Source organism: Maylandia zebra, unplaced genomic scaffold (assembly GCF_041146795.1).
Source record: "Maylandia zebra isolate NMK-2024a unplaced genomic scaffold, Mzebra_GT3a scaffold01, whole genome shotgun sequence".
NCBI lineage: Eukaryota > Metazoa > Chordata > Actinopteri > Cichliformes > Cichlidae > Maylandia > Maylandia zebra.
Window position 1 is genome coordinate 480,208 of NW_027490031.1, and position 17,451 is coordinate 497,658.

At 42.1% G+C, this 17,451-nt stretch overlaps 1 protein-coding gene across 1 annotated transcript; it reads left to right on the top strand.

Moving 5' to 3' along the window:
* The first annotated feature begins 1,553 nt into the window (after positions 1 to 1,553).
* Positions 1,554 to 11,498, top strand: LOC101470811 (interferon-inducible GTPase 5). The gene is made up of 3 exons (XM_076880920.1): positions 1,554 to 2,130; positions 8,398 to 8,960; positions 9,118 to 11,498. The coding sequence occupies exons 2-3, from the start codon at positions 8,405 to 8,407 to the stop codon at positions 9,729 to 9,731; spliced, it is 1,170 nt and encodes a 389-aa protein (XP_076737035.1). The 5' UTR covers positions 1,554 to 2,130; positions 8,398 to 8,404; the 3' UTR covers positions 9,732 to 11,498.
* Positions 11,499 to 17,451: the final 5,953 nt, after the last annotated feature.

Here is a 17,451-nt window from a genome sequence, read left to right on the forward strand (position 1 = left end):
GAGAGAGGAGGTAATGAGGCAGGAGTCAAGGGTGAAGGAAGAAAAGGGTAAAAAGAGTAAAGAAGGAAGGAACAACCAGCTCTGTCAGGTGGCCCTGTACATCTTTAACCTGAGCCTGAGCCTGGAGAAGGTTCCTGAACTGTGGAAGACTTCCTGTGTGGTTCCGGTGCCAAAAATGCACAACTTCAGGCCTGTGGCCTTGACTTCTCATCTGATTAAAACCACATACTGTGTATGCTACAATTGTTTATAGTGTATTATCTTTTTTTAATTGATTGTACTTATTTGTATTTTTGTATTTCCTTCTGATATCTGTACCTGAGCTGTCGTGGGATCAATAAAGTCTTATCTTATCTTATCTTATCTTAACAAGGAGACTGGAGACAAGAAGTGAGGATGTGTGAGTGGGGAAGACATGGTGGAAGGAGGAAGGAGAGAATGAGGCATAAAGAGGGAACAGAAATAAGGAACCTAATTTATTAAAAATTAAGGGCGCGAGGAGAGAACAAAAGAGAGGAGGCAAGAAGAGACAACAGGGATGGAGATGAGGAGTCTGTAAGTGTGAATAAAGTGATAGAAGAAGAGTCACGTGATGATGTACGTCCTTCCTTTAGAGGTTTGTGTTAAACATGCTCGGTTTGAGCTCAGCTTTTTAATTCTTTAGACAAACATAGAAAATCACAGCATGACAAAAAACATCACAGCCTTTATTTTCAATCATGTGACTCTGACGCCCTCTGCTGGTCAGTGCTGACATCACATGGCTCAGAGACGAACAGTTTGTTTGGATTCAGGTTTATTTCTGCTGATAATGTCATCGCTCACCTCTGTGTCTGATAGATGGGACAGGTTACTGTTAATGTTTGTCTGACTGAAAGCCTAAACATTTATTCTTTACTGATGTTATAGAATATTCACAACATACTTCATACCGTGTACATTATAACATACCATAATAGACCCATTTCTGTAATATACTTACATATCTATACTATTGCTAATATATATTGTAATATATCTATATCACTAAAGCACTTCTGGATGGATGCAAACTGCATTTCGTTGCCCTGTACCTGTGCAATGACAATAAAGTTGAATTCTAATTCTAATTCTAATTCTAATTCTTTAGTTACTTGATGTCGGTGAAATCTGTAGCTGGAGTGTCTGAGAGTCCATAAATGATTAGAGTATTGATCTGATGATGATCAGCACTCTCAGAGCGATGCCTCTTCATGAAGGAGGAAACAGGAAGTCTTCCTCATGCTCTGCCTCCACGACCCGACTCTGGATACGAGGAAGAGAAGGAAGGAGGAAGCTGCTGTGTGGAGATGTTCCGATGGTGAGGTGTCAGAGTGACACGGGATCCACAGCAGCTCTGACTGCAGTTTCCTGTTTACACATAAAGGCCTCCCACCTGTGGCTGCACATGCTGCAAATTTTTGTTGCCTAACAAAAAGCTTGAGAACCACTGTTGTAGTGTACTTTGCACACCTCTGTTGCTTGTGAAGCTTGCACACAAGAATTTCACTCACATGTGCTGTGCCGGTGTACCTGCACATGTGACGTGACAATAAAAGTGATTTGATTTGAAACAAATGTGGTTGAATTACAACACTGCACGGTGCTTTAAAAACCTACAGCCACTTATGGCAAATCCTTGGTTGCAGTTGTTGCTGCTCAGTTAGCTCAACCAGTTATTATGTTTAGGGATTAATCACTTTTTCACACATGGCCATGAAGGTTTGTATTTTTCCTCTTAATAACAAACACCTTCATTTAGAAACAGAATTTTGTGTTTGCTTGTGTTATCTTTGTCTAATATTAACATTTATGTGATGATCTGAAACATTAAAGTGTGACAAGCACAAAAAAATAGAAAAACAATTTTTACTATTCTCTGTAGTACATCGAGTTCTGCCATGGACACATGACTTCTTGTAAATCAGCTGTGTTTACATATCTAACTGAGGCCCTCATGAAGACTCGCTGATTGGTCGATTCATTGTTATGTTAGATGCAAGGATTTCCTGTGACTAACCACAAAAGCTTAAAGCCAAACTGCAACTTCTCACTTTGTCACTGACTGCAGTGTGCTGCTCTCTTCACTTTCAGCCTCAGCAGAAATTCAGTGTAAGTTATTTTAATTTATCTCATGAATTAAGCTAAAGTCACTTTCTTCCTCTGGTCACCATTTTTATTCTTTAAGATAAGACACAGAAAATGTAGTTATTTTAAATAGATGTGGTAATATAATAAGTATTATTTAATAATTATACAGGTGAGGTTGCTGAATGACTTCCTGTCCCATCTGCTTGATGTGACCTTAGCTTTGGGTGTTACTTCATCATTACACAGTCTGCTGATTATTGAGCCAGTTTCAGTGCATCCGATCATATTATATTTAGATGAATAGAGAATAACTTATATCATTTATATGTATCATGTCTAACATAATTGTTTCAGATAATCTGATCTGCTGAATGCAGGGTTTTAGTTTAAATACATTCAAGTCTGATAATAGGCATTAATAACCAAAAAAAAGTCTGACAGGAGTCACTTTTGGATTTTCACAAAATAAAAACAAATTAGCTTTTTTCAGACTGTTAAGGGACAAGATTTCTACTTTGATTGTAAATCATAATTTTACGTTTTTTTCCTTTTAAATTCATATTCAAATAATATTATTCTTCATGTCTCGGTTAGAATATTATTTAAAGACACATTTGAAACTGCAGTGTGTAAATCAACTTTTATATAAATAAACCCTTTTTACCTTTTCCACTTACAGAGAGGTTGTAACAGCAGGTAACTCCTCATGTTTCCTGTGGCAGAGTTTTACACAAGATGCTCTTCTGAATGTTGCATCCAAATCATAATCCAGTTGTTCACTTTATCATATTGCTACAGGAACAAACGTGATCTTTTACACAGTTTATATCTGAATAATAAACTTTACTGAAACATCATGACAGTGGGTTTTTTTTTGTGTAATCATGAATTTTAGCGCTGCCTGCAGATCAGCTGCTGTGACAGCTAACCTTCAAACATCTTTATCTGAACTTTAAACTTTTTTGTTGATAATTATCTTTTGCATCTTAAGTTTAATTAAGAACAAGCATAAATGCCGTGTGATCACAAGTATGTGTATAAAACATCCTGGGTCTGCACAGAGGCGTCGTGGTGGGACATGTCTGTAACAGCTCACCAAGGAGGTGCCTCCTGATCAGAAATGACCTAAACAGACTGCTGAAACCATAAACATGTTTATGTAACTGCAGCTAAAATTAAATTTATGCTTTGAACAATATTAAAACTGCTGCCTCGTCATTAGTGCCCAGACCTACTGTAGTTTTACAATTATCACTGAGGGGAACTCTGCTGCTTAGTTAAGTTGTTGGGTAACAGTACATCTAACAATGCCCCCTGAGCTCAATCACATGGTTCAATTTGTGAGAATATATTTTATGTAAGTTATGCTGTTGTAATAATCATTTTCTATGATCATGTGACAGTCCTCATCTGTTATTACTCGTAACTTCATTATGTGGGTATATATTGTGGTTCTTCTCTGTCATTTGAGAACTACTCAGTCTATTGTTATTTCATTCTGTTATTTTCGGTCAGTATGTTAACAGAGTTTACACTGATTAAAAAACATCTCTTGGTTTGTGGTTAGGCTGTGAATGTGCACACATCTTACAAATAAAGATGAGAATTTAGCAATTTAAATGGAGGCTAAAAGAGGTGCAGTGCTGTTTCTGTAGAAGAAGATGAATAGGAGAGTCTCACTACAGGTACATCAGCAGGTTTAATGTTTGTGTGATGCTGACTGTAGAGTGCGACGAGTGTTCACTGCCCTCCAGTGGCCACAGTGAGGAACTACAGCACACAATTATCGGCAAATCTCCGTTAACGAGCTACCGCCGATCGCCCCGTGCATGGGGCTAGACGGCCAACACATTAACGAGCTAACTGCGCTAACACACTAGCTCCCACCCATGTAATTGAGCATTGCATGGCACATCCAACATACTGTTTTACTTTAGTCCATGACTCGCTTACCTTCAGGGTCATATGTCACATGAAAACCAAAATAATTCCAAACGCCAGATCTGAATGAGGGTGGGGGAGGTCCACTTCTGTCTCGCTAGCTTGCCCTGCGCTCTTCCTTCTGACGATGCTGTCTGTGTGGAGCGCTCAGTGAATCTGCGTTCGACTACTCCGCCTAGGCTGCACTCTCGAGCCTAGGCGGAGTAGTCGAACGCAGATTCACTGAGCGCTCAACACAGACAGCATCGTCAGAAGGAAAGTTGATAAAATAAATTACAAATTTTGTATTGTTCGATACATATGCGTACCGAACCGAAAGCACTGTATCGAACGGTTCAATATCGATACGAATATCGTTGCACCCCTAATAAACATATATAAATAAAACCCCTTTTTTACGTTAGTAATTCCTTTTGTGCATAATTTTATATTATTGTTAATAATAAATTAATTAAAGCAACAAAACAACCTGAAGATCCGGTTCGGAGCCGAAAGATCCGGATCGTTTTGGTGAGCCGAACCGAAAGAGCCGGAGCTCTAAAAAGAGCCGGAAATCCCATCACTACCTTGTAGTACCATATCACCCTATTAGAACACTTCGCTCTCGCTCTGCAGGCCTACTTGTTGTTCCTAGAGTATTTAAAAGTAGAATGGGAGGCAGAGCCTTCAGTTTTCAGGCCCCTCTTCTGTGGAGCCAGCTTCCAGTTTGGATTCAGGAGACAGACACTATCTCTACTTTCAAGATTAGGCTCTCTATTCGGCACAGTGCTTTTGGAATGGCCAGCTGGTAAACCAGCTGACAGTGCAAGCAGGACACGTGCCCTTGGTGCACAGTCACTCAGATGCCCAGCAAATAAAATCCGGTCATTATTCTCTCCAGAGTTTTATCACATATTAATCATCCTATATGCTTGGAAAATAATTTCCTGGTGGCATTTTGGCACCAACAACCGGGGTGTTGTTCTTCTGTGTGAGTATCATGACTCACTCGATACAGCCTATCTCTGATAATTATGAAATGCAGCTAGGTCAGTGCTTTGTCAGGGTGCCCCATGTGACCTTAAATTTTTATCACCTGCTCACAAAGTGAGTGTTTCATCAGTTTCATGAGACTGCTTTAGTGGGAAATCACCTGTGGAGGCGGGGCCACACAGTAAACCCCTTTTGTGTCCTCCTCTCCTGAGTCAGCATTGGATGAGCTCGGGTCACAGATGAGTGCAGCACAGGCGCTATGTGTCACTAACAGTTTATTAAACCCCGCCCAATCTGCCCCCAAAATTAGGGGATGCATCATGTGCAAACTAATTGGCGAGTATACCCATGGCACCTTACTGGCACGTGGTACGTCCATCCTGGACCGGGGGCTGGTGTCAAGAGGGTCAACAAGACAGGACAACTGCTCCACCTCCGTCAACAGGCACTCCTGATGCTGGTGTCCTGGCCCAGCCCAAATCCAGCACTCCTGTTGCAGCATTTGTGCAGTTCCCTGTGAGATAGGAGCAACTCCCTTAGTTACTAAAGACAGGAGAGAGTTGAAGGCCAGTAGTTGCAGCGGTTGCTTTGCAACTGGCGAAACTATAGTGCAGCGGATCAGACCCAGTAGCTCCCCCTTTGTGTGGCCAGGCTGTAGCCACCTGGCCTCTATACATAGCACCTTTTCCTCCGGTGAAAGTCCTGACACCCCTCCCCCACCCATACACTTTCACTCAAGACCAGGTTAAGAGACAAATGGAGTCTTCCATAAACTGTTCATGCTGAGTCTGAATCTGCAGAGGGTCCCAGTGCTGTGGAAGACATCAGTCCTTGTCCCTGTACCAAAGACACCACGTCCCAGTGGTGCCCAGGATTACAGGCCTGTGGTACTGACCTCCCACATTGAAAGTGATGTGCCAAGGTTAGTGATGTTGCCACAACCATACATGCCAACCCTCCCGATTTTTTCCCGGAGAATCCCGAATTTCAGTGCCCCTCCCGCAAATCTCCCGGAGCCACCATTCTCTCGAATTTCTCCAGATTTTCCACCCGGACAACAAAATTGAAAAACCATATCACAGAATTCATCGCGCAGCCCAGCCAATTCCAGTCTCCAACAATGGCGGCAGCGACTTAGTTTTAATATTACTCTTATTTCTCTTTCTGGGTCACAAAAAAACTTTTAACATATTTTCAGGATGTCTGGAGTTTTGATCTCCTCCATACCTGCTGCATGCCCTGGAGGACGGGGCTGTGACCCCCCCACACCCTCTAGCACAGTGGTTCTTAACCTTGTTGGAGGTACCGAACCCCACCAGTTTCATATGCGCATTCACTGAACCCCTCTTTAGTGAAAAATAAAATGTGATTTTTTTCAAATTCAAGACATAGATATGTTTTTTACTGGTGCACAAAATGAGCCGTGCATGTCATGGCGGAGGCTCTGCCGAACCCCTGAGACTGACTCACCGAACCCCTAGGGTTCGATCGAACCCAGGTTAAGAACCACTGCTCTAGCAGATCATTAGATGAAGGAACCTTTTAATACAAGCGCGTCCATGCTCACAGGTGTACACACGGGTGCTCACACACACAAACTACACCCTTTTTGGCTCCTACCTCAAAGCACACTGTGCGCTGTCGATATTACGTGCTGCACAATAATGTTTGATATTTAGTATTTACTGTTATATTCCCATATATCATCGTAATGTTGTTTATTGTATTGCTCTCTTTTTCTTCTGCTTATTTTCTTTTCTTTCTCAAGAGGTGATCCAGGTGATTGATAGATGTATTTTTTTGTCTGCTTATTTAGTTGGTTTTTGTTTTTTTGCCCTTTATCCCCGTCCCTCTTCTCTGCTGTTTTTCCCCCCTCTTCCTTTCTCCCTTTTCTTTTCCTCATTCAAGTCTGTCCCGTATCTAGCAAGTGAAAATAAAAAAATAAATAAAATAAACAATAAAAGGTGGATCAAATAGACCATTACGGCAAGGCTGGGATGGTCAATTTGGTAAAGTAAATCCGTTGGGCATCTTTCCTCGCCTTTAGACAATAACTCCGATGGCAAAAGAGCCAAACGGGACAGGCAAAAAAAACCAAAACAAAACAAAAAATATTTTCAGGTGAGAATCGATTCTAGAACATAAATGATTGGTATCGGAGGAATCGATATTTCAGGACTGCACATCACTAGTATAACTAGTATAGATTTGCACTTCCCAGCCACTGTGAGTTAAGGATGGTAGTAACGGATTAGCTTAAAAACACATTTAACTTACCGAAAAAGTGCAGCGTGGCCTCAGGTCCTTCTGTCGGCTAGTCCAGTTTACTGAAGAACACCTCAGGCTGTCAGGTTTGGGTTTTTTTTGCCTGTCCCGTTTGGCTCTTTTGCCATCAGAATTATTGTCTAAAGGCAAAGAAAGATGCCCAACGGATTTACTTTACCAAATTGACCATCCCAGCCTTGCCGTAATGGTCTATTTGATTCACCTTTTATTGTTTATTTTATTTTCACTTGCTGAATAGGGGGACAGACTTGTTCAGTCTGTCAGGTTAAAACAGTCGGGCGTGTTTTCGTAGCGTAAACGCTGGCCCTTCTCTCACAGCTAAATTTGCTATTCCCGGACAGAGATACGCAAGTTTCCTCGTAACTGCAGCTGTCAGTCAAAGCTGTTATGATGACGTTTCACCCCAATTTAACATCACCGCGGTAGGAATTAGAATCAAACTTATGGGAGAGGAGACCCCTTGGACATAAATCAGCGTGATGAGAACTATTGATAACAAAAGAAAGAATCTTTGGAAAAAAATTATCTGAGAATTAATTTATTTTAGTCTGACCCCAGTCCCATCCACTAACATGGAGGAGGCGGGGTTTATGACCTATACTGCAGCCAGACACCAGGGGGCGATAGAGACGTTTTGGCTTCATTTTTGGGGAGCTGTCGGTCGTCCATGTTTTCTACAGTCATTGGTCTAAACTCATTTACTAATAAACTAGGGCACCACTTTTTTCTTCTCCACCCTGTGCTACCTTCACAGACCCATATCTCCGTAGGAAATTACATTTCTCACAGCAATTCACAATAAAAGAAAGATTTTTTTTTTAAACAATGCAAACATGTTTTCAATCACTGAACTTTGATATTTTTAAACTCTTCTTATCTATCTCAAAACAAATGAATTTATCTAAGGACAGTTTCTGAGCTTAATACTTAAAAAGTCTGACAGTTTTACTCTCCCCCAAAAAATAAAAACAAAAACATGTGATCTATGATTTTAAGCGATAACATTGAATAGAAGTAGATACTCTATATACATATTCTTTAGTTGAAGATAAAAGTGACATTTTCTCAGGTTTTCTTCTTCTGTTTAAGGATCAGCATGGAGGATCTAAATGATTTGAATCCAGAAGAAATTCCTGGAGTTAGAGAAGACCTGGAAAACGACACTGCTGCAGCAGCCGCAAGGATTCAAGAATACTTAGAAACACTAAATAATATTCCACTAAATATCGCCATCACAGGAGAAACTGGATCTGGTAAATCCACCTTTGTTAATGCCCTCAGAGGGCTGTCCAATGATGATGAGAAAGCTGCGCCTACTGGTATTACAGAAGCAACCTTAGAGTGTACGCCATATCCCCATCCAAACTATCTCAATGTTACTTTATGGGATATTCCTGGAATCGGCACCACCAAGTTTCCAGCTGATAAGTACCTGAAGCTTGTTGGATTTGAGAAGTTTGACTTCTTCATCATTATCTCAGGCATTCGCTTTACAGAAAATGACGTGAAACTTGTAAAAGAGATTGAGAGGATGGAGAAAAAGTTCTACTTTGTTCTCTCAAAAATTGACAATGATATACGAGCTGAGAGAAGAGAGACAGACTTCAGTGAAGAGGAGACTCTTAAAGTAATCAGAGAAGACTGCGTTCACAGTGAGTGTCTCATCACTGAAATCTCAGTGATATCTGAGATTCACTTTTAAAAAACATTCAGATCCAAGTTTTTAATGATTTGTTGTTGTTTTTATAGGACTTCATATTATATGCATTTTTTTACATTATCTTTATGTGTGTTTCTTCTGTGACACAGGAGTTGCACAGTTAGGCATCGAGTCTCCAAAGGTCTTCCTGGTGTCTAGCTTTGAGCTCCACCTGTATGACTTCCCTCTCTTGCAGCAGACCTTAGAGAGAGACCTTCCTAAGAACAAGAGGGACACTCTGCTGTTTGTCATGCCCAACATCAACCCAGAGATCATCATCAAGAAGAAGGAAGCTTTTCAGAACAAAGTATATTACTACGCTACTCTGTCTGCAATTGGATCAGCTGTTCCACTTCCTGGGCTTTCCATGGTTGTTGATCTTGCTGTGCTGGTTAGTGCTGTCACAGAATATGTTTTCGCGTTTGGTCTCAATGTGTCATCTCTGAAGAGACTTTCTGCCAGAACAGGTGTGCCATACGCTGATCTGTGTGCTGTCATCAATTCACCACTGGCTGCAGCAGAAATAACTAAAGAGCGCGTCCAGCAGGCACTGACCGAACTTAAACACAGAGCTACAAGAACTGCAGCATCCAGATATATTCCAATTTTTGGAATCCCATTAGCATTGATTTTCTCTTTCAACGAAAACTGCAAAACTCTGGAATTGATCCTTGATGAGCTTGCTGATGATGCTCAGAGGGTGTTCGAAAGAGCTTTAGTCTGAATACATCAGCGTGAATTTGAAAGTAAAAGATGAGTAATGAATCATCAAATATAAATATACTGAAACCCGTAGCCTGTACATAGCTTGTACACTCGCTACAGCTATACCCTGTACATACTTATAGTATACTCATAACATACCATGTATATTGTAACATACCTATAATAGAGCTATATTCTGTATTATATCTATATTATCGCTAAAGAACTTTCTGAATGGATGCAAACTGCATTTCGTTGCCTTGTACTTGTGACATGTGCAATGACAGTAAAGTTGAATTCTATTCCATTCTATTCTAAACCAAATCACGTTGCACTTGTACGTTTGAGCCATAATCATGCTATAGTTAATAAGTGTATAAAAGGCCTCAGCAAGTCTCATTTCTTCTCATTAAATCAATACAGGAACAAATGTGATTTTATTAATCAGATAAAAACTGTTAGGAAGAGCTACTAACTTTTTTTTCTAATCTTTTGGTGATTTGATTTGGTGATGTCATTACTTTTTACAGATCAGGTCATGTGTTAGTTACTCCTGAAACATCATCATCTGAACTTCTTTTATTTGATTTACTTTGTGATGAAACTCTTTTTTGTTATCATATCATAGCTTACAGCATAATAAATACTTTTACTGCAGCGTGTTTGATGATGAACAGAGATGTGTGGAACAGGAACTAAGCTGTGGTGTTTTTGTCCTGTTGTTTTTTTTTCTTTGGGTTTTTTTTATGTTTACTTATAAGATTTTAAATTCAAAATTACACCACACCAAATCACACCAGACGAAAGAAACAAATTTTAAAACAAAACAAAACATCCAAACACAGAGAAAGGAAATCAAAAAAACCCACACTAGTTGGTGAGTCCAAATCAAAAGTAAAGACAAACCCTAGAGTCTGAAGAAGATGATCTTATGTGTGAAGTTAGACAAGGCAACAAAGAGTTCACTGAGTCGAAAAGATGTGGGGAACAAGTCCAGGATGGAATCAGGGTCCGGCAGAAGTGCGGTTTCATATAAACGTAAAGTGCAGTCAAATAGGTTGAAGATTATGTTGAATCCCCGTTAATATGATTGAAGAAAGGGCCCCAGTTTTTGACAAATTTAATGTGAGTGTCATCCAGACAATAAAGCACCTCTTCAACATACAAACATGCAATCATCTCAACCAAACCCAAAAAAGGGACATTTCCAGGAACTAAGAATAAACCTTTTAGCTACAATCATGCCAAACATAAAGGTTTTCTAAAGAGGATGTCTAAGTGCCAGTGAGATTAGGGACCAGCTTAGCACGGCAACTATACCATCTGCCTTTAATCTTAAGCCATAAATCATTTATCGGTTATTTATTTATATAGCACATTTAATTATGACAGCAATGTTGACCAAAGTGCTGTACAATGTCTAGGGCGTGCATGTAACTATTTACACTGACCACAGCAGCCTCAAGTGGTTGATGTCTTGACCAAATCCCCGCAGGCTTGCTCGGTGGTCTCTTTGCCTTCATGACTTTGACTTCAGCATTATCCACAAACCTGGAGAACGTAATCAGGCGCCCAATACCCCTTCACGTAATCCCCTCCCAGATGTGGATGCCCCTATCGATCTTCTCCCTCCCTATGCTGTGATTGGAAGCATGGACCTTCGTGCTCTATCTTCTGTAATTGTTTTGGACCGCCCGCATGTTCGTCAATTGCAGCTTGAGGACCCAGCCACAGGCTCATTGCTCCATCAGCTGGAAAGTGACCAACAAACTGAGGAGGATAATCATCTGAAGAAGTACGTGGCCTCCACCCACTCAAGCAGATTAAACTGTTTGCTCTGTATAGGAATTTCTTTCACTTATGTATTAATCACATTATTGTATGATGCCTTGGTGCCACTGGATTTTAACATGTCTGACACTCATACGTTAATAGGGGGTGCAGTAAGGATGTTGGGGGAAACAGGAACTCCACAGGAAGAGTCTTTTGTGTCTTCGAGGACTCTGGGAGGTAGCAAGGGAGTGTGAACCTTAAGGTGTGAAACAGCTGTGCCTTTTGTTCCTGGAGAAGGTATTTAACTGAGAGCCATGCTAGGCTCGAGAGACTCTGCTGACCGTCTGTCCCGCGGACATGCAGGGACTTCATCAAGCTTGGTTGTCTGTTCTTTGTGTGTTTAATTAAAGAATGTTAGCTACCGCTCATCGCTCGTGTGCAGGCTTTATTTAAGTGGAAAACTTCCACAACAGCTCCTACTGCACTCCTTGGTTATCTGCTCAAGTATTACCACGATCATCCTACAGCCGGACATCTGGGCATTGCAATAACGCTGGCATGCTTGCTTCTCACATTCTTCTGGCAAAAACATGAACTATGATGTGAAAAAGTATGTGGTCTCATGCTTTTTGTGTCAAGCCACAAAGCCAACTCAAAGAAAAACAGCAGACCTTATAGTCCCTATCCAACCACAAAGACCATGGGAGTACACGTGTGTAGACTATGTTGGCCCACTGCCCTGCACACAAAGAGGGAATGCTTATATCCTTGTTTTTGTGGACTATTTCTCCAAATGGATCAAAGTGAGTGCTGTAAGAGAAGCTACTGCTCAGGTTGCTGCTAACAAGTTCATTACTGACATTTTTGCTCGATCTTACCTTGTTTCTGATAGGGGAACACCTTTCATCAACTATTTGAGCATGTTGTGCTAACATTTGGAACTGAACACAGACTAACAACTGCGTACCATCCTCAAACTTATGCAACTGATCGTGTAACTCACACTTTGAAGACAGCCATTCGAGCATATGTTGGGGATAAGCATGCTTCATGGGACAAATATCTTCCCCAGATCTGTTTTGCACTGTGTACTGTGCCTCACAAGAGCACAGGCCTGAGACCATCTATGATGCTCTATGAGCGAGAGTTGGACACGCCCTAGGACCTCATTACTCAGCCCTCCTGGGAAGGACTGAATGACCCTGAAACGTCTTACTCAGATAACCTGAGAGCTTCACTTCAGGATGGTCATGATCAGGGTTAGGGTTAGGGCTAGAGTTAACTAGTACAAGCATGGTGTTTGTAGAGAGTCATAAACGACAAAAGCATTTCTATGATCTGAGATGTCGCCTGGTCTCTTATGAAGTTGGAGACCTAGTCAGAGTAAAGTTGCACCCCAAATCAGATGCATCATCCAACTTTTCTGCGAAGTTGCCCCCCCCCCCTTTACACTGGTCCCTACTCTATCTCCAAGAGGATGTGTGGTGCAAATTACTGTCTCACCACAGTGGACACTGGAGAGAATGTTGCAAACCTGCAACTATTCTACACCTGGGCCATAGCTTTATCTGGCAAATATACAAATCTAAAGGCTTCGTAAGCTTTGGATCTCAGTCTTCCAGATAGCAGCTTGTCTCTTGCTCTTTCAGACCCAGACCGTAGTGACCCTTAAGGAAAAGATATATATAAATCTTATAAAGTTTGTATCTGTCTTGTGTGAAACTTGTATGAAAAGCATATAAGAGTTTTTCAAGATCCCTTGAAAAATTATAGAATGAAACTTGTATGTTTTGGACACTTACTAAAACAATGTATGAAAGTAATGAGAAAGTGGCCACTTTCATGAGTAATCACATATAACTTTTTACTATTTCTTTTCCATATGGGGACTGTGATGCTGTTGATAAAAACACTATTGTCTCTCCTGCTGATACTGTCCCACTTTTCTTGGACTGGAACTCTTCGCAAGAGTCTGCTGACATTGCTCTGCAGACAGCGGTTAACAGCTTACCTCCTGATGACAGTGGGAGTGCTTTTGGAGGTTCTTATAACCTCAGACCGAGATGTGTGCCTAGAGTCACCACTGACTGGTCAGGCAATAGCTGGACCAACCCTTTTCAGAGTGACAGATTTGACCTGAAGTGACCTTATTTGCATTTTTATGTATTTTGTGTAGTTTACTGTTGTAACATGTCTATTGTTTAAGTTTTCAACAGTTCATGTTGGTAATGCTTTCATGTTATGGTAATGTGTTCATGCTGACTGTTACAGTTTTGGGGGGACAAAAGGGAAAAAAAAGAAAAAAGGGAATTTTATTCTCTAATTGTCTTGGCTGTCCTAAGTTTATTTTCTTGCTTGCACGTGAGTGTATGGACAGAGCTTATATCTTTTACCTCTCTAACAATTTGCAACGTTACAGGTCGTGGGAACACTGTGCTTCATGTATGATAAGCAGCAGCCATTCAAGCGGGCCTTGTAAGATTGATGAAGAGAGTATGCATTAAAGGACAACATCTGTGGAATTCCCTGTAACAGGTTTCATTTTTGATTATACCCTCAAGCTGGACTAACAAATACATTCAGTTGTTCGTAGCAGTTTTTTCCAACTGAGAAGCATTGCTAAACTGAAAAATATCTTGTCATCTAAAGATCTGGAAACCGCTATCCATGCCTTCATATCATCACGTCTTGACTACTGTAACTCTCTCTATTTAGGCGTCTGTCACAAAAGCCTGTCCCTCGTGCAACTTGTTCAAAATGCACCCACAATATAATATTTATTGGCTTTTGGTCCCACTAGTAGTCAAGCACATTATGGGGCGCTGCTATAAATATTAGATGCCATCTGAGCGTCCCTGAATTGCTCACCTGTTGTCATTTTGTTGTCATCCGGCTTTTCGGTCACTTAACTTCCCCCGATGTTACAGGTAGGAGTTGCATACATTTTGCTCCTGCCTTAGCCTGAATTGGTAGTACTCATGTTGCTTGTGTTGTTCGTGTTACAGAGATCATCCATGGATTACCTTCCTGAAGCCTAAATCGTGTCTGGTATGTGTTTATTTGGTGCCATGCGTACATTATTTCACTCTGTGGTAAATCAATGTTGTTCATAGGTCATAGCTGTAAAAGCCTCCTGTGAGCAACTCAGTTAGATTAGAGCAGTAGCAGCAGTTCATTTACACAAACAACCAGCCGCTTACATCTATAAATGATGATCAGTCACTGTCACCACTCATGGTTGAAGCATTTCAAATTCAAATTCAAATTCAAATTTTATTTGTCACGTACACAGTCATACACAGTACGATATGTAGTGAAATGCTTGGACAACTGCTCGTGACCTAAAGAAAACAAAAAAGGAAAAGGCTATGAATAAGATAGGAAATAAATATGAAAAATTAAAAAGTGTAAATTTAACTAGGAAGGAATAAAATATAAATTAAGGTTAAAAATGAAATAACTGTACAACACAAATTAGAATGAAGGGTAAATTTAACTGGGAAGAATAAGATAAAATATATAAATTAAAGTTGAAAATAAAATAACTGTACAACAAAATACACAATACACAATATAGAACTATATAAGAATGTATGAAGAAATCTAAATATAAATAAATATATACACAATAACAGTAGCTGTACAAGTATTAACCGGAAATGAAGAATATAGTGACCAGTGTTGTGCAAAACCAAAGTCCAGAAAGTCCAGAGTGTGTGTAAGAACCATATGTGTGGGTCAGTACTGTGTGGTGGTGTGATTGAGAGACCGTATCGCCTGCGGGAAGAAGCTCCTCCTCAGTCTCTCTGTGTTGGTCTTCAGGGAGCGGAATCGCTTTCCTGACCTCAACAGAGAGAACAGTCTGTTGTTGGGATGGCTGAGGTCCTTCACGATCTTCCTGGCCTTGGTCCAGCACCGCCTGCTGTAGATTGAGTGCAGGTCAGGGAGCTCGGAGCGGATGGTGCGCTCAGCTGACCGCACAACCCTCTGTAGAGCTCGTCTGTCCTGCATGGTGCTGTTCCCGAACCAGGTTGAGATGTTTCCCGTCAGGATGCTCTCTATGGTGCACGAGTAAAAGTTCCTGAGCACCTTGGAGGGCAGTTGGAAGTCTCTCAAGCGTCTGAGGTGGTAGACGCTGTCGGGCCTTTTTCACCACGGTGTTGATGTGACAGGACCATGACAGGTCCTGCGTGATGTGAACTCCGAGGTATTTGAAGCTGTCCACTCTCTCCACTGGGCACTCGTTGATGACGGGGGTCTGGTAGTTCCTCTCCTGCTTAGTGCTGAAGTCCACTATCAGCTCCTTTGTCTTACTGACGTTTAGAAGGAGGTTGTTCCTCTGGCACCAGTTCTCCAGATTCCTAATCTCCTTCAGGTAGGCCGTCTCGTTGTTATCAGAGATCAGGCCCACCACGACGGTGTCGTCAGCAAACTTGATGATGGTGGTGGAGCTGGTAGTGGCCACACAGTCATATGTGTACAAAGAGTACAGCAGGGGGCTCAGAACACACCCCTGGGGGGCTCCAGTGCTGAGAGTGGTGGAGGCTGAGACATGTCCGCCCATCCTTACTGCCTGTGGTCTGCCAGTTAGGAAGTTGGAGATCCACTGACACATAGATGAGCTGAGTCCCAGATGCTCCAGCTTGGTGGTGAGTGTGGAGGGAATTATGGTGTTAAATGCAGAGCTGTAGTCTATGAAGAGCATTTTAACATAATTCCCCCTTCTAGTGTCCAAGTGAGTGAGTGATGTGTGGAGGAGATGAGAGATGGCATCTTCTGTGGAACGATTTGGACGGTAAGCGAACTGTAGTGGGTCCAGTGTGTCTGGTAGTGAAGAAATGATGAAGTCTCTGACCAGGCGTTCAAAGCACTTCATCACTACTGAGGTGAGGGCTACAGGGCGATAGTCATTGAGAGAAGCAGGGTGGGGTTTCTTCGGGACAGGAACAATGATGGACTCTTTGAAGCATGTGGGGATCACCGACTGAGATAAAGAGATGTTGAATATCTCAGTGAACACAGGAGCTAGCTGGTATGCGCAGTCTCTTAGGATACGACCTGGGATGCCGTCTGGTCATGCTGCTTTCCTGGTGTTCACTCTCTTGAAGGCTCTCCTTACTTCATGCTCGGAGATGACGAGCACGTTTCCGGTGCTGGCAGTATCTTCCTGTCTGCAGCCGTTAGCGCCGCTAACACTAGCATTGTTGGAGACCTTAGCTGCAGCCTCGAAGCGAGCATAGAAAGTGTTCAGCTCGTCTGCCAGAGTCACGGCCGCGTTCGTCATACCGGTTGTTGGTGCTTTATAGTCCGTTATTGTCCTTAGTCCCCGCCACAGGCTCCTAGAGTCACTCTGTTGGAGTTGTGACTCTAGTTTCCTCCCGTAGCGCTGCTTCGCCTCTTTCACCGCCCTCCGCACGTTATATGACGCGGCTTTGTACGGGTCCATGTCCCCCGTCGTGAGTCCCGTGTTGTAGGCAGCGGTGCGGGATCTCAGAGCGTCGCGGATGGTTTTATCCACCCACGGCTTCTGGTTGGGAAACGTTGTGATAGTCTTTGTCTCCACGGTATCATCCGCTAGTTTCCCGATGAATCCCACAACCGCTTCCGTAAACACGTTGACGTCATCGTCGGAGCTGTTTCTGAACATGCCCCAGTCTGCGTCATCGAGTGCGTCCTGTAACGCGGCCACCGATTGATCCGTCCAGCGCGCGACCTTCCTCTGAACCGGAACTTCCTGTTTCAGCCTTTGTTTGTATTTTGGCATGAGGAAGATGGCGGCGTGATCAGATTTGCCAAACGGAGGGCGGGATTGTGCCTTGTAGCCGTCCTTGACCGTAGTGTAGCAGTGGTCCAGTGTCCTTTCACCCCTGGTGGGGCAGGTGATGTGTTGATAAAAGTTCGGCGCTGCGCGTTTGAGGTTGGCGCTATTAAAGTCCCCCGTCACAATAAGCGCAGCGTCCCGGTGT

Excerpts from the sequence above, each read along its gene's own strand:
- LOC101470811 (XM_076880920.1), top strand. The coding sequence starts at position 8,405 with ATGGAGGATCTAAATGATTTGAATCCAGAAGAAATTCCTGGAGTTAGA. Across the intron at positions 8,961-9,117 it reads CAGAGAAGACTGCGTTCACA|GAGTTGCACAGTTAGGCATC; the intron begins GTGAGTGTCTCA and ends TCTGTGACACAG.